This window comes from Peromyscus californicus, unplaced genomic scaffold (assembly GCF_007827085.1).
Source record: "Peromyscus californicus insignis strain IS unplaced genomic scaffold, ASM782708v3 Scaffold_10__1_contigs__length_136768540, whole genome shotgun sequence".
Lineage (NCBI taxonomy): Eukaryota > Metazoa > Chordata > Mammalia > Rodentia > Cricetidae > Peromyscus > Peromyscus californicus.
In genome coordinates, this window is record NW_026294391.1 from 12,305,643 (window position 1) to 12,326,627 (window position 20,985).

General features: G+C 49.6%; 2 protein-coding genes across 6 annotated transcripts in view; both read right to left on the reverse strand.

Annotated features, from left to right (window-relative positions):
• Positions 1 to 2,746, reverse strand: part of Otud5 (OTU deubiquitinase 5) — a 35,000-nt gene extending 32,254 nt beyond the window's left edge. Inside the window, exons 1-2 of one of the 5 annotated variants that reach the window (XM_052747366.1) lie at positions 1,665 to 2,746; positions 1,423 to 1,535 (exon numbers count right to left, since the gene is read on the reverse strand). In XM_052747366.1, the coding sequence (XP_052603326.1) occupies positions 1,423 to 1,535; positions 1,665 to 2,016 (465 nt within the window). In that variant the 5' untranslated portion in view covers positions 2,017 to 2,746. Of the gene's footprint in view, positions 1 to 1,422 lie in introns of all 5 variants that reach the window. The other 4 variants (XM_052747262.1, XM_052747333.1, XM_052747095.1 and 1 more) reach the window with 4 other exon arrangements.
• A 3,025-nt stretch (positions 2,747 to 5,771) lies between these two features.
• Kcnd1 (potassium voltage-gated channel subfamily D member 1) lies at positions 5,772 to 19,567 on the reverse strand. The gene is made up of 7 exons (XM_052748523.1): positions 19,247 to 19,567; positions 16,637 to 19,036; positions 11,533 to 11,695; positions 11,353 to 11,436; positions 11,167 to 11,265; positions 10,200 to 10,450; positions 5,772 to 7,196 (listed from the first exon to the last, which is right to left on the reverse strand). Exons 2-7 carry the CDS (start codon positions 17,755 to 17,757, stop codon positions 6,959 to 6,961), a joined length of 1,956 nt encoding a protein of 651 aa, XP_052604483.1. The 5' UTR covers positions 17,758 to 19,036; positions 19,247 to 19,567; the 3' UTR covers positions 5,772 to 6,958.
• Positions 19,568 to 20,985: the final 1,418 nt, after the last annotated feature.

The following is a 20,985-nucleotide window of genomic DNA, read 5'->3' on the forward strand; positions in this document are numbered from 1 at the left end:
CATGTCCTAAGGCTGGAGTTTCCAAGGCAGGGATTGGACAGGGCCCATAGCTTCCGTGCTAGATTCTGGGACCTCATCTGCAAAGTCAATAGGTGAAAGTTCTCCAGGACAGATGGAGCTCTGGAGCACTTCCTGAGGGAAGCCTCAGGTTTTTTCCAAGGACTTAATCTGTGTTTAGTGACTTGAAAGTTTTTTTTTCCTGTGAGACTAACAACTCAGCCCCTGGAGAATCAGAGAAGTCTTTAGAAGGGGAAAAATGGGATGTTGAATCCCAGAAGTGAATTTCAATCAGTAAAACATATATCCTTAGGAGAATATATAACCACCCAAGAGCACAGATACCAGTCTGTGAATGAAAGTATATCTGGAAGAACTCTTCTTGCCTGAAACATCTGTAACTGTCATACTCCTGAAGAGGCCACAAGCCTAGTCGGTAAAACCCCAGTCCATAAGCAAAGAGGTCTTTACATCAACATCAACTGTGATCCGAAGTTCTAAGTCTCATTCATTTGAAGAAAGACTAAGGTCCCTGGCTGAATGGTAGGGGTGAAGGCAAAGAGCCCATCTCTGAGAAGAAACCTAGGATCCTGGATGCCAAGGATGCAGGTCTCAGCCCACGGACAGAAAACTCAAACCAGTGTCACTCAGAAAGGATGAGACAGGATGTCCCTGGTCCTAGGTATTGGTTTTGGACTTGGTCTCCAAGAATTAGAGAACTTTATCTCCCAGAAAGAAGTTTCACATCACTGGAGGGATGCTTTGGAACTCACTATCTAAAAGTGTGTGCGTCTCTTAAACCCTCAATTCTACAAGGAGGTCTAGGTCCTTGATAGACACTTAAGACTCCTGACAAGATCACAGGCATGGCTGGTGAACAGACCCGTAAACTCTGCAAAGGAGAAGAGGGTCCTTCCTACATGAAGAATGTCAGATTCTTTAAAGGTTTAGGTTTCTTGGGTATGCTTAGATCCTATCTGAGGACACTACTTTATCTGAGTTCTTTGGAGAGGAAATCTCAGACTCCTCCTAAAGAAAAGAGCTCTTAAGTCACTAAAACAAAGTCCCTTAGCGAGACCTGAGATCTTCCTCTCAGGAACGGATCCAACCTACCTGTGACTCCTGGGGGCTTCCTACCATCAATCATGCAGATGAGACCCCAGGACCAGGACTGACAAGTATGGGCTGCAAATGAGTTCCCAGACCTCATCTTGAAGTACCTTAGCATACTTAGAGCCCCTAATACCAAGCCCTTGCAGGGAAATGAGGTTTCATCAGGCCTTCACCACCAGAGAAGAATGTCAGGCCCAGCAACAAGACCTAGGATTCTTGGACCAATCCGAAACATTTCCTTGGGTCCCTTCTCAGTCTGGTGGACTCACATGCTGTTTGTTGTCCGCCAGCCCCTCACCTGGCAGCCCTTACCTGCTCGACAGTGGCAGGATCCATGGCCTCGATTCGTGCCGCAGCAGCTTCATATTCGTCTTCACTGTTGTAGCCTGCTCCGACCTCTTCACGTTCCGGACTGCCCCCGCCAACTGCGCCAACGCCGGGAGCTTGACGCCGCCGCTTGCTGTGCCCCGGCCCCGAGCAGCAGCCGCCCACGCCCACGGCACCACCCACGCCCACCACCACCCCTGCCGCGCCCACCCCCGCAGTTGCCGCACCAAGAGTGTCACCAGGACCGCCGCCGGGGCCACCAGGGCCCCCACAAGGAGGTGGAGAAGCCTGCTGTGGCCGAGGGCCCGCCACTGCGCCAGGAGGCACGGCTAGTGCCCAACGATGAAGAGCACCAGGCGGTCCCGGTAGCGGGCCCTGGGGTGGTGGTGAAGCCCGGGGACGAGCCCCCACGACGCCGGAGTCACGGTCGCGCTCTCCTCCACCCACGCCCGTGCCGCCGCCGCCCACGCCCACACCCCCACCGCGCCGAGGCGCTGGGGGCAGCGGCCCGGGCGGCGGCGGTTCGTTGGCCGGGTCGGCGTCGGGAGGTGGCGGCTTCTTTTTGGGGAGAATAGTCATGGCCGCACCGCCAAGTACCCCACAGCAAACCAGACGCTGAGAACGCCGGGAGAGAACCCGGATGAGGGGGCTACTGTTGTGCGCGAAGCACGATGGGAACAGCGAGGCCTGGATAAAGAGCTCGGGACACCGGTTCGAGAACTGTAGGCAGTACGCAGGTCACGCCCGGAGGAGATCCCGGATGTGAGGTCCAATAGGATGGTTCAAAGACGAATCTGTCGTAGCCTTTTCTCCCTCCAAGTCCAGCCAAGCTTATTGCTACCTTGTTCCGGGATCAGCTTCAAAGGAAACACAACCAAAACAAGCACCTCTTCGCCCCGCCCCTTCACAGGTTCTTGAACTACCGGGTGGGGCCTCCCGGGCTGTGCGCACGCGCAGCAGGACACAACCCTGCCTCTTGTTCGGAAGTACGTGGGCAAAATTGTCGCGGCGGTCACAACTGCAGACACCAACCAATTGAAGAAGCTGCGTAAAGCCTTGACAACACCCACGAGCCAATCAGGGGCGAGCGCTTGCTCTCTCGTGTCCTCCGTCTCAAATTTCAAAGTCTGCAGCGGTGATCCTAGCTTTTTCCGTCGGTCGCGTTCTGTTCTTTACTTTCCCCAAGGTTCTAACCCACAGGTATCGGTACTATGAATAACCAGAGTAGTCGGCCTCGCGATCAGTACAACTCGTGTTCTCAAGGATTCCATCCGGAACTCACTCAGACTCACTGGAAAATATCAACATTCCCAGAGCGTATCATCCTCTGTAGCGTCACTTCCGATTCCTCCCAGCTGTAAACCCGAAAAGGCGGGCCCTGCTTCACCCTGACAACAAACGTAATCTTGCGGTGATTGGTTCAAGGAGTCTATCCATCACTTTAGATGGGCCAATCGCTAGACAGACATGCACCATACCGATAGTTAGTGTTTGGCGGAAAGACACGCCTTTCTGTCACCTCCGCCCTCTTACCCTCACGTTGACCTCCTCAAATTTATGGCTATTGCGCAGGCGCGGTACAGCCTTTATCACCATCTCCACTCCCCCCCCCCCCCCCGCATCCCTTAGTTTACTCAGCAAAGAGAATGTTTATAAACCAACACTGTCAGCAGCGAGTGTCTCCCGGTGGTGTTGGCAAAATTCTAGATATTGAGCAGCCAGGACGCTACTAGCTTGGCCCTTAATGTTTGAGTGTTTGGAGCAAGTCAGTTAAAACCTGATCCACCCTCTATTTCTAGTTCTCTGTAAAATAGCAATAATTTCTATGTGTTAGAAATTAAGGCCAATAAACAGCCTGGTTCTGCACATGGCACACAATAAGTACTATATAAATTAGAACCTATGGTAGTACAGGAAAAGGATCCTGGACTTTGATTCTGTATAAGGAAATCCTCAGTTCTAGGCACACATAGATCATTATGAACTATATCACCTTGTGCAAATTGTCTCTTTTGAGATTTCCTAACAAAAGTGCAATATCAAAAATGGGGTTATCATCGCTCTAGAGGCTCAGGCAGGACAATCAAGAACTCAAAGCCAGGGGCTGGAGAGACGGCTCAGTGGTTAAGAGCATTTGCTCTTCCAGAGGACCCAGGTTCAATCACATGGTGGCTCACAACCGTCTGTAATTCCAGTTCCAGGAATCCAACACCCTCTTTTGGCTTCAGCCAGCTCTAGGCATGCTTGTGATGAAAACACATACATGTAGACAATACACTTGTACACATAAAATAATTTTAGAGCGAGTTCAAGGCTAGCCAGGACTACATGGTGACCCTGTTTCCAACAAAATATATTTCAGGGGAAACAGAAAGACCACCTAACCTCCTCCCTTCAGATACTAACCTTTACAAAAGCTATTCTCTGAAAGGCATCAGTAATATATGGGTACATGTGGGTCCTGGTGACGCGTTCTGTTCCTGAGACTGCACAGTAGGAGGGGACTCCTATCTACTGAGGCTTCTGTGTTCAGGGATTTCTGCCAAATGCTGATGAGCATTATACCGACTTGTCTTATGGTTGTCTTCAGACCCATATATCTCATTCCCTACAGGATATCTGCTTAGCACTACCCACCTAAAACTAAACTCATAGTATTCATGACTAGCCTTCACCCAATACTTCACTATGTACCTGGCACTATAGGAATAGCTTTCATGTTTCCTTTAACAGCAAAGAGCACCCCCAGCCAGTCATTGCCCAAACCAGAAACCTAAGAGTTCAATTTAACAGCTTCCTCTTCTCCAATTCCCACTTGCCGGTCAATTCCAAGTCCTGCTCATTCTATCTCTGGAATTTCACAACTTTCCAATTCTATTACTATCACTCTAGGCATGCCAACATCCCCTACCAAATGAACGACTACAAAAGCTCTTAACTGATCCTCCTTCACCTAAGACTTTTATCTCCAGATCCCAGTCCCCACGGCCAAAATTCCTCTTCTGAAACGCAAACTTCCATGACTTGTCTGTTTCGGAGTTTTCGGTGGCCCCCCCTTATACAAGGCCCTTCTGCAAGGCCTTTGGCAGCCTGGACTGTCTGCTTCCCTCCCTTCAGCCTCGCACTTTCCTTTCCTGCTAGGCTGAACTACTTTCAGTTCCCCAAAGGCCTGGAGCTTGCTCTCTAACCTCCAGGTCACTGGACACACTGTGCCCTCCACCCGCATGTTCAGCCTTTCATCTATTGCCTAACTCCAACTCCTTGTAGCCATACAACTAACTCCTTATATGCTCGCCAGTTTAAGCTACCTTGCCATGTCTGTTTCTGTAATTCATCAGTCTTAGTTCCACCCCACTGTATTGCAATTGTTTGTCTGCCTTCCACGCTCAACTCTGTACATTAGATATAATAATGCCACTTTGCCACCATCGTACCGTAATGCTAGTACATGATGGGCACTTAATAAATATTTGATGAATAAAAATTATTGGCTGGACAGTGGTGGCGCACACCTTTAATCCCAGCACTCGGGAGGCAGAGGCAGGTGGATCTCTGTGAGTTCGAGGCCAGCCTGGGCTACAGAGTGAGTTCCAGGACAGCTCCAAAGCTACACAGAGAAACCCTGTCTTGATAAAAAACAAAAAACAAAAAAATTGTTCATTTCAAATTAGCAACCTGACACAAAAGAAGGTGATCCAAGATTTGTCTTCTCAGTGCTCTACAGAGCTCAGTCACATACTAGCCTGGTGGAGCCAGTATCCAGAAGTAAACGCAGGGGATATCCATGACCAAAGGGGATATACCAAACTCAGAAATAATTTTATTAGGCTTAAATTTATAGGGTTTTGCTATCAGGAAGCTTAAGTTACCCCTCTAAGTAACTACGTGTTGCTCTTGATCTTGGCTTCTCCATCTGTGAATGAAGGACCTGGAACAGATTAATATCCATGATACACTACTGAGCAGTGGTGGCTCACACCTTTAATCCTAGTAAGCACTTGGGAGGTAGAGGCAGGCAGAACTCTGTGAGTTCAAGGCCAGCCTGATCTACAGAGTGAGTTCCAGGACAGCCAGGGCTACACAAAGAAACTCTGTCTTGGAAAAAAATCCCAAGATACATCAGTCTTGGTACCCTCTGGCCTTCTTCACTGCCTACAGAGACCAACTCTTCAAACCGCCGTCTTTATTTCTCCATGATTCTCATCTTCAAGAATACATCACTAGTCATCGATCTCCTACATCAGCCCCTTCACTGTTGAAAGAAACTGAGACCAGAGTGTCCTTAACCCCAAGCCCAAGCCCAGCCCTCAAAGTCAATCCAGAGTCAGTAGATGCTCGGTCCACATCTCTCCTCTTAAGTTTTATTGACTGATGAGAACTTCATCTTTGTCGGCTGCCAGCTTCAGAGGGACAGAGCTGGGAGACAGGAAACCTGAGATGATATGAGATTTCAGTCTGAGAGCACAGATCCAGAAGGTGACCCGAGAGAAAAGACTATGTGGAAATTACAGGGGAGAAGGAGGCAATCAAGAAGTCTCTTCTGTCCCTCCCAGGGTTCAGGAACAACCCAGGCCTCTGCCTACAACACTTCTGGACTCCTGCCCAAGACTACAGAATCAGCCCATGACCTCAGAACCCAGCCCAGCTCTAGCTGGGTGCCAGTCTCTTATCTCAGCAGGTCCAGACTCCAGACCAACCCACGAAGAAAAAACACCACAAAAGAGAGTAGTTAGATGTGGCCCATCTGATCAGGGCAGATGTATATGCTGCAGCAAATTGGTCTGAGGCTTTGCATATTGGTACAGCAGCAGCTGCTATTGCTAGAATTCGCTGGAGGCCCAGCAGAGGACAGGTGGCAGGAACTAATTTCCAGCAGCCAGGGAAGGGGGTGGTAGTGTTTGTGCTATCTCTGTTAGGAGAAGCAGCCTGACCCCTCAGCCAAAGCATGGGGGTAGTGGGTCACTATAGAGGCCACAGCCCATTAAGCCAGCCCACGGTTGCATTCCAAGCTTCCAAATCTGGGAATTGCTGCGTCTGGTGAAGGGCAGAGACCTTGCCCCCTAGAGGCTAAAATTAGAGTTGAGGGTTCTCTTCTCCGAACCCTCAAACTTGCACAGCACAACCGAAGAGCAGAGGAACTCTCAACTCTTCTTGTCAGGCCAGACCTCAAATGTCAGACCACAGAAAGCTTTAACCTGCCTCTGAGGGCCCAAGGGGGAAGCATGCAAGAGGCCAGCTAGGAGAGAAAGGCCAGTCCCAGCATGCTGGGGCAAGCAGGCCAGGGGCCTGGGGAGTCTCAGCACTTCAGCTCCCATTAGGAAAACCGTCTGGACTGAGGGATGTTTCCCGTTCCCTAGCTACTTCCCCACCAGATGAGCCATTCCATGAAACTCCATTGCATAGTTCTCGACAGGGAGCAAAAGGGGTCCCCAGGTCTGCCCCTCTTTGCCTCTCCCAAATATGGCTTTGGAAAGGAGTTCCCAAGAATAAAGAAGGCCCTCTGAATGGGCAGACCCATCCCTCACAGAGAAGAGATCTTCACAGTCTCAGGAAGGAGGCATGGGGTTCCCAAGCTGGAGTTCCTGAGGGTGCTGGTGCTCCTACCACCCCCGCCACCGCCGCCGCCAGGGGAGGAAGGTTGACTCTCATCTGGCGTGTTGGCAGGAGGGGTGGGGATGCTGATGATGGCAGCCACGAAGTCCCGGCTATCACAGTTCAGGTCAAGGCTGTCATGGGGCTTGGCATTGAGGCTTGAGCGGCTGTGAACAGGGGTGGGGAAGATGGAATACTTTTAAAAAGTCATCTCGATAATTGCCATGCCAATTGTCACATTCATTAAGCACCTACTGGGTTCCTTGCATTGTGCATCCTCAATTATGGTAAAGGAGGTGTATTCTGGAGTCAACTGGTCTTAGGTTCAAATCGTGATCACATTTTTTGGTTTTTTCGAGACAGGGTTTCTCTGTGTAGCTTTGCGACCTTTCCTGGAACTCACTTGGTAGCCCAGGCTGGCCTCGAACTCAGAGAGATCCGCCTGGCTCTGCCTCCCGAGTGCTGGGATTAAAGGCATGCGCCACCACCGCCCGGCTTCGTGATCACATTTTAAAACACTGAAAACCTCTTTTATTTGTAGCATGGGAATAAAAATATTCCTTACCTCATCGGGTTCTTATAGAGACCAAATGAAATAATAAATGATATAAAGTGCATGAACATAGTGTACACACACACACACACACACACATACACACACACACACTCACACACACACTTTTTGTGTAATGCTGGGGAGTAAATCCAGGGCCTTGCCATGTTTTCTGTGTACCACATCCATGTCTGGTGCCCAAGGAGGCCAGAACAGTGCATGAAATCACCTGAAACTGGAGTTATGGGTAGTTATGAGCCACCATGTAAACCCAGGTTCTCTGCAAGAGCAATACGTACTCTTAATCAGAGCCATCTCCCTAGTCCCTCTATTGTTACCCTTAACAATGTCAAACTATTGCACGAGTCTATAATAGGAATTGGGAATGGTGGCACACACCAGTAGTTCTGGCATTCAAGAGGCTAAGGCAGGCAGACCCTGAGTTTGAGGCTAGCTTAGGCTATATACATAGTGAGCCCCCACTTCAAAACCAAATGAAACAAACAAAAAGTTCCAAAGTCTACACTAGGATCTCTAAACCTGAGTCCTCATTCCTTTCTGATTCTGTCCTTCTTGTCTGTCCCCCGCTTCCTACCCTACCCAGAGTACCCAGAGTAGTTTCCTTGCCAGACCTCTGATGTACAGAAGTTTCATGGCATTTGCACATCTGGACACTGCCTGGAAAGCATTTCCTCTAGTTACATGTATGGTTTTACTCCCTTGCCTCCTTTAGGCCTGGACTCAGACACCATCTCAGAAAAGCTTTTCTTTTCTTTAAAAAAGATTTTTCTAGATTATTTTCTTGTACTTTATGTGCATAAGTGTTTTGTCTGCATGTATGTATATGCACCACATGCGTGCCTGGTGCCAATGGAGGACAGAAGAGCGCATCATATCCCCTGGAACTGGAGGCAGAGGTGCTTGTGGACCACCATATGTGGGTTCTGGGAACCAAACTCAGGTCCTCTTCAAGAACAAGTGCTCTTGGGCTGGAGAGATGGCTCCGTGGGTAAGAGCACTGACTGCCCTTCCAGAGGTTCAACTCTCAGCACCCACATGGCAGCTAGCAACTGTCTCTAACTCCAAGATCTGACATCCTCACACAGACACACACGCAGGCAAAATATCAATGCAAATAAAAAATAAATAATTTTTTAAAAAAAAGAACAAGTGCTCTTAACCGTTGAGCCATCTTTCCAGCCCCAGAAAAGCTTTTCGCGACCACATTACTAAAACTGCACATGGCTCAGTGACAGAGGTTTTGTTTTTGTTTTTTTTTTTCTTTTTTTTTTTTTTTTTTTTTTTTTTGGTTTTTCGAGACAGACTTTCTCTGTGTAGCTTTGCGCCTGTCCTGGAACTCACTCTGTAGACCAGGTTGGCCTCAAACTCACAGAGATCTGCCTGGCTCTGCCTCCGGAGTGCTGGGATTAAAAGTGTGCGCCACCGCCGCCCGGTTTTGTTTTGTTTTTTTGCGAGACAGGGTTTCTCCTTGTAGCTTTGGAGCCTGTTCTGAAACGTGACAGAGTATTTAACTAACATTTGTGAGACCCTAGCTTCCATTCACAGTAGTAAAAAAGATAATGTTTTATCTATTTTTTGAGACAGGTCTCACTATGTAGCCCTGGTTAGCCTGGAACTCACTATGTAGACTAGGCTGGCCTTGAACTCACAGAGATTGGGTGAGTTTTCTGGGACTAAAGGCATGTGCCACCATGCCGAATCTGAAAAAAAAATTAAAGAAAAAAATGAGGCTAGCGAGATGGCTCAGTGGTTGAGCAATGCTCTTCCAGAGGTCCTGAGTTTGGTTCCTAGCACCCACATCAGGCAGCTCACAACCTTCTGTAAGTCTTGCCCCTGGGGATCTAAAGCCTAGGGCTTCCAAGGACACCTACAGTCACATGTGCATACCCCCACACAGATACATAATTAAAAATAATCTAAAAATAACCCCTGTATCATCCTCTGCTCTGAAGTCTCTGGCCACTGCTCCTGACTTCTTTTTCATCTTGCTACTTCCAAATGTTGGACCCAATATGAAGTCTTGTACTTGTTAAGTGTCTTTTCCTATTAGAATGTAAGTTTCAGGACACGAGGATCCACTCCTCAAGCCTGTGTGTGTGTGTGTGTGTGTGTGTGTGTGTGTGTGTGTGTGTGTGTTGTGTATGTGTGTGTGTATGTGTGTGTGTGTTGGATGGAATGTAAGGCTTCCCTCATACTAGGCAAATGTTTCTCATTGGGCGACATCCCCAGCTCAAGTGATCCTCCTGCCTTAGCTTCCTGAATGACTAGGGCCACAGGAATATATGCCACTACTGCTACTCAGCAAATATTTGAAAGAATGAATGAAGAGCACAGTGCAGTAATGTAGGAGTTCTAGCACTTGATGGCTGAGGCAGAATTATCGTTGAGTTTCAGGTCAACTTGGTCTATAAACAAAGCAAGACCCTGTCTCAAATTTTTGAAAAAATGAGGAGTTTCCAAAACAAACTAAAGGTCCTTGCACAGAGGACTTTGAGTCTGGGCTTGACTTGCTAGGCCTACAGTCACGAAATATCAAACCCATGGCCCAGATTCTACACTTTCTAACGGTGGTCAAACCGGTGAGCCAGGTACTCACCTCTGAGGTGCAGGGCTCCTCCGAAGCCCTGCTAGCGTGTCTAGCTCCTGCATGCTGCCACGGCTGACAGAGGCAGTGGAGTTGGCAAGGCGGATGGCTCGGCGCTTGGCCCTTCTAGGGCAGCAGGATGAGAGCAGGCCGCCAGACCCCATTGGCTGGGAAGACAAGGAGGTACTGCGGCTGGTGCGACCACCCAGTGAGACGGCTCCAAGGGCCTCGCTGAAGGTGAGCTCATCTGTGAACTCGTGACACTGTGGGCAGAAAGGAAGCAGGATCACAAGGTACCCCACGCCATGGAAACTGATACAACTCCCAGACCTTGGCTTAAACAAAGTCGCTCTCCCTTCTCTTTCCTTGCCCATCCTAGAAGTCTCTCTCTCTCTCTCTCTCTCTCTTTTTTGAGACAAGGTGCAGCCTATGCAGCCTTGGCTGGCCTCAAATTCACTATGTAGATCAGGCTGGCCTGAAACTCATTGAGATCACCTGTCTCTGCCACAGACTCAGCCTCATTAAAGGAAGCACCATGTTGTGGTGATATTTTGAACAAATAAAGTTGGCCTGAAGATCAGAGGACAAAACTAGCCACAGAGTTAGCCGTAGAGGCCAGGCAGTGGTGGCACACACCTTTAATCCCAGCCCTGGGAAGGTTGAGACAGGAAGTGATATGGCTGGGCGGAGAAAGGAATATAAGGCGTGAGGAGGCAGGAACTCAAGCTCTTCCGGGCTGAGGAGCTGGTGAGGTAAGAGGTGGTGGCTGTGGCTTGCTCTGCTTCTCTGATCTTTCAGCTTTCACCCTGATATCTGGCTCTGGATTTTTATTATAAGACCATTTAGGATTCGTGCAACACCACGTGATAATTGTAGAGATCACATGGTAAGAGGTAAGGCTTCCATCTCAGTGAGGGAACCAGCTTGGCGTTCAGAAAGACCTCCTCCCCCTGCCATGTGGCAGCGTGTTTGGCCTCACCGTAGTCTTCTCTAGACAGTGCAGTAAATGGTGATGCTGCTGTTCGAAAGCAGAACGGCTCCTCACACACAGCACCTGTCCCTCCCCACTGCCACTGTCCTGGAACAGATGGAGCAGAAACAGGCAGTGAGCACCTTCCCCTCCTAACCCTGCTCCCCCCTAACCCCAATAAATGCACCTCCCCACCTCAAGGCCCCCATTTTGCTTGTACTGCAGGAAGGCGTTGGTGGTACCGCTCTTTGCCAACCGGATTCTTGCCAGGCGCACCTTCTACAGAGAGGAGACGAAAGGTTAGACAGGTGAGGCCAGGAGCAGATGGGTTTAGGGCATAAGGAATGCCAGTGCTCAGAAGGGAGACGGAGTTACCTGCTGCGCTCGGCGCTTGTCAGCACGCTGGTTCTGGTGGTAGATGCGGCTGAAGTTGGACACAATGACTGGTACAGGCAAGGCAATGACCAAGACACCACTAAGTGAGCAGATGGAGCCAAAAATTTTGCCAGCAATGGTGCTAGGCACCATGTCTCCATACCTGGGAGAGACAGAAGCAGGCCAAGGTTGAAGGGGTGTTCAGTACCCCGCATTCCACCCACCCACTCCTGATGTACTCTGCAAACTTGGCCAAGCACACAGACACTCTGAGCTTCAGTTTCTGCCTTCTTTTTAAGTTTGTTGTTGTTGTTGTTTGGTTTTGGTTTTTGAGACAGGGTTTCCCTGTGTAGCCCTGACTGTCCTGGAACTTGCTTTGTAGATAAGGCTGACCTCAACCTCACAGAGACCTGCCTGCCTCTGCCTCCCGCCCGAGTGCTGGGATTAAAGGGTGTGCCATCACCGCCCGGCTTTTTAAAGTTTTATTTTGTGTGCATGAGTGTTTGCCTACATGGAAGTATGTGTACCACATACATCTAGAAGAGAGTGTCAGAGCCACTGGAACTGCAGTTAAGGACGGTTGTGAGCAGCAAGTGCTCTTAACCACTAAGCCATCTTTCCACCCTAACTTCAGATTCTTTTTCTTTTAAGATTTATTTGTTTTTATGTGTATGAGTGTTTTCCATGTATCTATTAAGTATACCTTGCCTGGTGCCCATGGAGGCCAGATGAGGGTGTCAGATCCCCTGGAACTAGAGTTACAGAGAGTTGTGATGCACCATGTGGGTGCTGGGAATTGAACCCAGGTCCTCTGGAAGAGCAGCCGGTGCTTTTAACCACTGAGCCGTTTCCCTAGCCCCAGCTTCAGTTCCTTACACTGAAACATTTAGAGAGTGGGAGCTAGAGAAATAGCTTACTGGTTAGGAATTCCAGAGGACCAGAGTTCAGCACCCATGTCATTCAGCTCACAGCTATCAGTAACTCTAGCACCAGAAGATCCAACACCTTCTTCTGGGGTCCGGGGAAACCTGCATTCACATGTACATATGTACATACCCACATATGGACACATACCATACACATAATTTAAAAATAGTAAAAATAAATCTTCAAAATGTGAAGAATGGCCAGGCATGGTAGCCCAATGCCTTTAATCCCAGCACTTGGGGAGCAGAGGCAAGTGATCTCTGAGTTTGAGCTACATCTCCGGACCTGTTCATTTGTTCTAAGCATTAAGGACTCTGCTCCAGAGCCTCTGTAACTTGGCCATTTCTAGCTATGTGATAGTCATCTCAGACCATGTCTCACTTATGTATGAGGCATGAGCACCAAACGTCACAGTTGTTCTGAGGACCGTATATCGCAAAAAACATCAAGAATACCTACTGCTAACTCACCGTTAGGACTCAGTATTTATTGATTTGATCCAATCATGGACTTCCAAGCAGAATTCATCTCTACTTTTTAGAAACTTCTGTACCTCTACTAAGGCACTGAACAAGTTCAGTCATCCCTTCGACAGACACTGAATAGCAACAGTCTACCTACCCCTGAGGAGGATCACAGAATCTGCCCCGCACAGTGTAAGGAGTCGGGGCAGATGGCTCACTCGGTAAAATATCTGGGGCACACGCAAGCCTGGGGCCCTGAGTTCAGATCTCCAGAGCCCAGGTAAAAAGCTGTATCAGTGGCATGTGCCTAGAATCCAGCCCTGGAGGGCAGAGATAAGCGTAGCCCTGGAGCTCACTGCTCAGCTAATCTAGCTGAATGGATGAGCTGCTGGTTCAATGAGAGAACTGTCTCAAAAAATAAAGGTGGCAGCCAGATGGATCTCTGTGAGTTCAAGGCCAGCCTGGTCTACAGAGTGAGTTCCAGGACACCTAGGGCTACATGGAGAAACCTTGTCTAGAAAAGCAAACAAACAAACAAACAAAAAAACCAAAAACAAACAAATGCCTGGACTCCAGGTAAAGGTGAGAGGAGAGGACCAACTCTACAAAGTTGTCCTCTACTGTCCATATGCATTTTGTTGCATGTACATGCAGACACACATACAATAATAATTTTCAAAATATAAAATGTGTGCGGCCCCCGCCCACACACACACTGAAAAACAGAGAGAGAGGAAGCTGTGAATGGTGGCACAAGCCTATAATGCCAGTATTTGGGAGACAGAGGCAGAAAAAGGATCACTGTAAATCTGAGGGCAGCCTGGGTGTACAAATTGAGATTCTGCCACAAAATAAAACAATATGAGAGCTGGGGCCGATCTGTGGCTACTGTGGTGAGGCCGTGTGTTCAATCCCCAATAATGCCCCTCCCCAAACAAGGAAAGAACATCATGAGTTTGGCGATTCCATTTGTTGTATCTATGTCAACTGTTTCCTCTCAGGGATTGGCAGTAAAAAAATAACACTCATTCCAGCACTCGGGAGGCAGAGGCAGAGGCAGGCAGATCTCTGAATTTGAGGCCAGCCTGGTCTACAAAGAGAGTTCCGGGACAGCCAAGACTACACAGAGAAACTGTGTCTCGAAAAATAAAATAATACCGACATCATAGCCAGGTGGGTGCCATAGGCTTGGAGTCCAGACACTCAGGAAGCAAAGGCAAATCCATTGGAAGTTCAAGGCCAGCTCGGCCTACTTCGTAAGACTCTATCTAAATAAAAAAGTAATGCTTGAAATTATCTCCTGGAAAACATCAAGGAATCACAACGTCCCAGAGGCTGTGCCCACACGGTAGACAATTCTAGAAGGTTGAGAGACATGACATGAACGCTCAAAATGGAAAAAATGGTGATTGGAAGCCATATCCCTATATATCCTGTGCCAGAAGCATTCAGAGAACTCACATGGTATCCCTGAATCCTCTTAAAGTGTTCATTCCCCGCTTTACAAAGGGGGAAACTAACAAACCTATGATCCTAGTAGTTAGGAGGCTGAGATGGACGACTGCTTTGAGCCTGAGGCCAACTTGGCCTACATACATAGCATAACCCAATCTCAAAGAAAAGAGAAGGAAACCGGAACCCTGAGAAAGTGTGAAGAGAAAAGACAGCAACATAGACAATTCTTTACACCTGACCTGGAAAAAACGAGGTATGTTCAGAGCTGGGAGGGATTAGAAAATTTAAGTATAACTCTATGATTTTTAAGATAGGTCCATGCTATGTAGCCTCACCGGCCTGGAACTTACTATGTAGTCCAGGCTGGTCTCAGACTCACAAAGATCTGCCTGCCTCTGCCTCCTAAATGCTAGGATTAAAGGCAGGTCTTACCACACCTGGCTTCTCTAAATTTTTTTAGACAGGGTCTCTTTGTGTAGTCCTGGCTGTCCTGGAACTGATATGTAGACCAGGCTGCCCTCGAACTTACAGAGATCCGCCTGCCTCTACTTCTGTGGTGGTGGGATTAAAGGTGTGCTCTACCAACTCAATTTTACTTTTGAAAATATTGATGTAGTTTACTTTACATGTGTGAGTGTTTTGCCTGCATGTACATTTGTGCACTGTTGTGGAACATTTCACTAGGCAAAGATGTTACATTTGTTCCTGCGGCATTTGTTAACTATGTAAAGATGTGTTGCATTTGCGTTAATTGACAGGAAGTAGCAGGGAGGAACTTGGTGTGGGTTCTTTTAGTTGGGGCTGTGTGGAAGGGAGTGGCCTCCTGGAAAAGAGAGAAAGGTAGCCAGTTGCTCTGGGCTCGCAGGTTTTCACCCTGGCCTTGGAATCTGGAGCTTTATTAGAGTGATAGAGATGTAGTTAGAACTACCTTTAGCAGCAACAGAGCCACTGTCTGGGGGAAGAGAATTCCCCCTTCGCGGCTGGGCTGCTAGAAATGTAAAGCACAGCCCCTGTAAACGAAGGTAAAACAGTGGTGCACCACATGGGTTCAGTGCCCAAGGAGGCCAAACGAGGGCACTGGATCCTCTGGAACTGGAATTGCAGATGCTTGTGAGCTGCCATGTGGGTGCTAGGAACCAAACTCGGGTCCTCTGCAAGAGCAGCAAGTGCTCTTAACCAGTGAGCCATCTCTGCGGCCCCCTAAACTTTTTTAAGAGATTTATTTTGCCAGGCATAGTGGCACATACCTTTAATCCCAGCTCTTGGGAGGCAGAGGTGGGTAGATTTCTATGAGTTCAAAGCCAGCCTGGTCTGCATAGCAAGTCCCAGACCAGCCAAGGTTGCATAGGGAAATTCTGTCTCACAAAACTAAAAAAACAGATGATTTTTTAAATTATTTTTAATTATGTATATATGTGTATCTGTGTGCATGTATGGGCACAATTGTGCAGATGCCTCGATGGTCAGAGGCATCAGATACCCTGTATCTCGAATAACAGGTAGTTGTGAGCTATCCAACCTGGGTACTGGGCCCTCTGCAAAAGAAGTATGTACTCTTTTTCAAAAAGAAAAATTTATTTATTTATTATGCATACAGTGTTCTGCCTGCATGTCAGAAGAGGGCACCAGATCTCATTTTAGATGGTTGTGAGCCACCATGTGGTTGCTGGGAATTGAACTAAGGATCTCTGGAAGAGAGGCATCTCTCCAGCCCAAAGTATGTACTCTTAACTGGTCAGCCATTTCTCCAGTCCCAGCTTTCTGAAATTTTTTGTTTTGCTTTCGAGACAGGGTTTCTCTGTGTACCTTTGGAGCCTTTCCTGGAACTTGCTCTGTAGATCAGGCTGGCCTTGAACTCACAAAGATCCGCCTGCCTCTGCCTCCCGAGTGCTGGGATTAAAGGCGTGCACCACCACCACCACCACCACCACCACCGCCGCCCGGCAGCTTTCTGAATTTTTATAGATTAGGAAACTGAAGCTCAAAAGGAGATAAAGGGGCCAAGCATGCTGGTAATACCTGTATATACCAGCACTGGGGAAGTGGAGGCAGGAAGATAATGTATTTGAACCTAGCCTGGGCTATACATAGCACAACAGCCTTGTCTCAAAAGTGGGGTGGCAGGCAGAGGCAAGCACGTATTCCGCATGTGTGAAGTCTCCATGTGAGGCTCTGGTTTCGATATCCATTGCCATAGAGGTATGTTCTAACCTTCCTAATGTTACAGAAAGAGCGCCCAGCTCAAGGTCTATACTTACCCAAGTGTGGTCATGGTGACAATGGTATACCAGAAGGCAGCAGGGATGCTTGTAAAGTTGGTCTTGCTGGTGCCCTTCTCAGCATAGAACATGACAGTGGCAAAGATGATGATGGCCATGGTGAGGGAAAAGAGGAGAAAACCCAGCTCAGAGGCACAGCTCTTGAGGGTGTAGCCCAGAATCCGCAAGCCCTGGGAGTGTCTGGAGAACTTGAAGATTCTGAAGACCCGGAACACACGTAGGGTGACAAAGGCACCAGAGACATCATCATTCTTGGGCACAAAAAGCCCAATGTAGTAGGGCAGGATGGCCACCACATCGATGAGGCTCATCACGCTGCGCAGGAAGCGGCAACGGCTGGGAGCGGCGAAGAGCCGCAGAAGGTATTCCCCGGTGAATATAAGTACACAGGCTGTGTCCATACAGAAAAAGGCCATTGGGAAGCGGTCACCACAGGGCTGCTCTCTCGTGGGTCGCCGTGCAGGGCCACGGCATGGGATGGTCTCCACTACATTGGCGATGACCGAGACAGCTATGAAAAAGCCAGTCACATAGTAGAAAACCAGTGCTGCAGTGCTCGTGTGTGGGTTTTCGAAGGCCCTCCAGAGTCGCTGTCGCAGGGAGCTGCCTGCTGGAAGGGCTGGCCCTTCCCCGGCCTGCTCAGCCTCCTCGTCTTCTGCTAGGCGCTCCGCGTTCTCCTTCTTGCGGTCCCTGTACTCTTCAAGACAGCAGTCGCCCACAAGCTCTGGTACTAAGCCATAGAAGGCCAGCTCCTCATCAAAGGCCTGGATGCACTCCTGTCTGGGACAGTGCAGGCGGCCTGTGCGGTAGAAGTTCAGCACGTGCCGGAACATGTCGGGGTCACGATCAAAGAAGTACTCGCCTGATTCAGCATCATAGAAGAATTCCTTCTCCGAGCTGCCCAGCAATGTGTCTGGGTAGCGATCCAGTGTGTTTTTCCAGGTCTCAAAGCGCCGACCACTCACATTCACCACCAGAACCTCATCCCCTCGGGACGCCTTCACCTCCGGTGCAGGGGGCAGAGGCTGCTGGGCTAAGGGCAGCCAGCCCACTGCTGCAGCCCTTGCAAATGGTAGCCATGTGGCCACACCTGCCGCCATCCTGCAGCTCCCCAGGCCCACGGAGACTTGGGGGTGTGATGTTTAGGAGAATGTGGCTGTCTCCAGGATGATGGAGGCTTAGAGAGACCCTGGGCTACCCAGACAAGGAAACCGGTGTGTGTGTGTGTGTGTGTGTGTGTGTGTGTGTGTGTGTGTGTATGTGTGTGTGTGTGTGTAGAAAGAGAGAGAGAGAGACCACGAGGAACCAGGAGGAGGAGGAACTAGAGAGACAGAAGCTTGGGGGGGGGGGTGTTCTAAAGGACTAAGAAGGGGTTAAAGCGTTAAAGGTACCAAGAAGGATCCTCAGGTCTAGACTGACATGATTCTAGAGTCAACACGTTCCTGAGGGTGTCCAAAGGGACCAAGAAATAGGTGGGGAGTTGTTCACACTCCCAAGTTCCCACTAAAGGACAGCCTGCAATTCCTCAGTTGAGGTGAAGAGGAGACAGATAGGGGCATTCAGAGAGTTGGAGAATGGGACCAGAGGTGTTTGAAAGACACTGAAGGGCTGTCCACACCCAGAAGACTTATGGGAAAAGATACCTGGATTGGAGCCCCCTTGCAGATCAGGAAAGGGGACTGGAGCATCGCAAGGGTGGCGAGAAAGCCTGGAGGTTGTAAAGATGCTAAAAAGTGTCTCGGGAGTGACCAGCACTGCCAAGAATAGCCTGGAGGATGTTGTCTACAAGCTTCAGGAGTTCTGGGGAAGGTAGGAGAGGTGAGGGTCCTCCAGTGAGGACTGAAAAAAAGGGATAGTGAAAGTGGTATATGGGACTGGCTTATTTTTTAAGAGGCTGGGAGATATCCGGCAGCTCTCCAGAGGTTACCTGGAGGGGCTTAGGAAGCCTGGTCCATAGCTGAAGAGCTCTGGGTGAGGAAAAAAAAAGGGGGGGGGTCTGGGGAATCCCAAAGGGTCGATACTCAACTGGACTGAAGTTGGGTATAGATCCGTGAGCACACCAGAAACTCTCGCAAAAGACTATTCAAAGAGGAAGGGGATTCCCTCAAAATAGGTTGGATAGGGGGCGGGGTATTGGAAGAAAGTTGGGTGTGTCTTCCAGGAGAAGGGGCTGCTGAACCTCGCAGGAAGATCGTAGGGGAGACCAGGAGAAGGCTGGGTCCCACCGTTGAGGGCAGGTCTGAGGAAACCACACTCCGGAGGGGCTGGCGGTGTGTGCCCAGCAACAGCAGTAGCAGCAGCGGGAGCAGCAGCAACAGCAGCAGCAGTAGCAGCAGCAGCAGCAGCAGCAGAGGAGGAGGAGAACAGCCACAGCCAGGCCTAGGAGGGAAAGGTGGCACGGGCGGGGGCGGGGTGGGAGACAGGGGGAGGAGGCTGCTGGGTCCTTGGAAGGAGGCTCTGGAAGGACAAGGTCCAGTGGGACCCCTGGAGACTGTTCCAGGATGGACTAGGGCATGGGGACCGGACCAGGAAAAGACGAGGACAGAGCTATTGATGGTCCCCTCCCTCTCCCCACACGGCTGTCCTCACCTGTGTCCCTGCTGCAGCAGCAGCAACAGCGTTGGGGCTGGGGGTACCAAACACCGGAGCTCCTGGCCCCCTCTGCAGAGCTGCCGGAGTTCCTCCTCCTCCAGCGCTCTCTCCCCGCCCCTCTGGAGCTTGTCGGGAGATGAAGCTAGAGGCAGGGAGGGGCTACGTGGCTCCCAGAGCCCCCTCCCCTAGGACAGCTTGAGAGAGACCCTGGGGAGACTCCGCCTCCTTACAAAGCTGGTTGGGCCTCAGTCGCGTCATCTGGAAAATGGGGGTGGCAGGGAACTTTGCCAGTTCTCCCCACCTCCTACTTCCTGGACTCCCCCTTCTTTGTGCCCAGCTCCTACCCCCACTGCCCCCAGGGGCCCTCACCCCCACCCGTCTGAATCAGCAGCACTTAGCAGAACCAATCGATGGGGAGGCGTCTGTTAATGGCCCCAGAGCGGAGTGCCACAGGGAATGATGCAGTGCTGTGTCCCCTCCCTGCCCCCCCTCTGTGGAAGGGCGGGGAGAGGTGGGGGAGGGGGATTGGTGGGGATGTTTCTCTAGATGGCCAGGCTCCAGATCCACTCTGGGGGGCGGAGGGCATAGGTCAGAGCCCAACTTCTAAACTAGACTTGGATTGTGGGGCTCCAGCATACAGCTTCCAGTTTGGGGATGCAAGCTGCAGAGCAAAGGTAATGCAGATGGGGATAATCCAGGTACCACCCCCTACCCGTAGGCCCCTTGCCAAAGGAGCAGGTTTCCCATCTGTCTGTATCCAATGCCCTCAAATCACCTTTCTCTCCATGGTGGGCTCTGCTTCAGAACGCAGAGTACTGAATGCCCCTGGGTTAAGTCTGTGAGTTCTAACCCCAGCTTTGCCAGACTTTATCAGGGGACTTGTTTCCTCAGTTGTCAGAATTATTCCAACTTGAAAGTGTCCTTTTAGGCCTTAACTGAAGTAAAGTGAATGGGGTTGGCACAGGTAAGGCCTGGCTGGCTGCCTAGTCTTAAGTAACTAAAGGTGTGTGATGAGGGTGCAGTCAGGTGAACTGCCTAACCTTTCAATCCATTTACCCATCCACGCTCTTCCCTTGCTTGCTTTGCACACTCCTGATTTGTCCATTCTTACACCCATCCATCCGCTGACCCATATAACCAATGATTCTACCTATTCTTCTCCACACCCATCTATCCATTTATTCTCCTACCCACTCATCTTCTAGGTAACCTTTTACCAACCTATTCCATTCATCTATCCACTCTATAGCTTCACCTAGCATGGATGCATCCAATTTACCCTTTCCTTTCATTCACTTAGCCATCCATAATTCCACTCTAGCCATGTCAGTTTACTCCCAACCTATCCATAAATCCACCAATCTACCCATAGAGTTAATTCATCCACTTAGCCATTTGTCCACCCCTCTAGACATCCATCTGTCCATTTGTATCTCCATTTACCCATACCCCAGCCACTTACTGATTCATCTACTCATTTATTCATCCAGCCATGCATCCATCTACCTATGCATTTAGTCCAGCCATACAAGCACTGATGTATCCCTCAGCCCATCTAACCACTTATCCAGCCTCCCCTCTGTTCATTCATCTACACCCTCAGTTTTAGACATATCCACCCACGCACATATCTGCAGATATTTCTGCTCTACTCCCTTGGAGAGGTCTGTCAGAAAGCAGGGGAGGGGAGAGTAGAAGAAGGAAAGCTGTAGCTAGAGGTCACCTTCCCCACCCCA

Bases quoted from the DNA above. Each gene is read 5' to 3' on its own strand.
- Kcnd1 (XM_052748523.1), bottom strand. From the start codon at position 17,757: ATGGCGGCAGGTGTGGCCACATGGCTACCATTTGCAAGGGCTGCAGCA. The intron at 11,437-11,532 runs GTAACTCCGTCT...TCCTCTCTGTAG, and splicing joins ACAAGCGCCGAGCGCAGCAG to AAGGTGCGCCTGGCAAGAAT. The intron at 11,266-11,352 runs GTGGGGAGGTGC...CATCTGTTCCAG, and splicing joins AGCAAAATGGGGGCCTTGAG to GACAGTGGCAGTGGGGAGGG.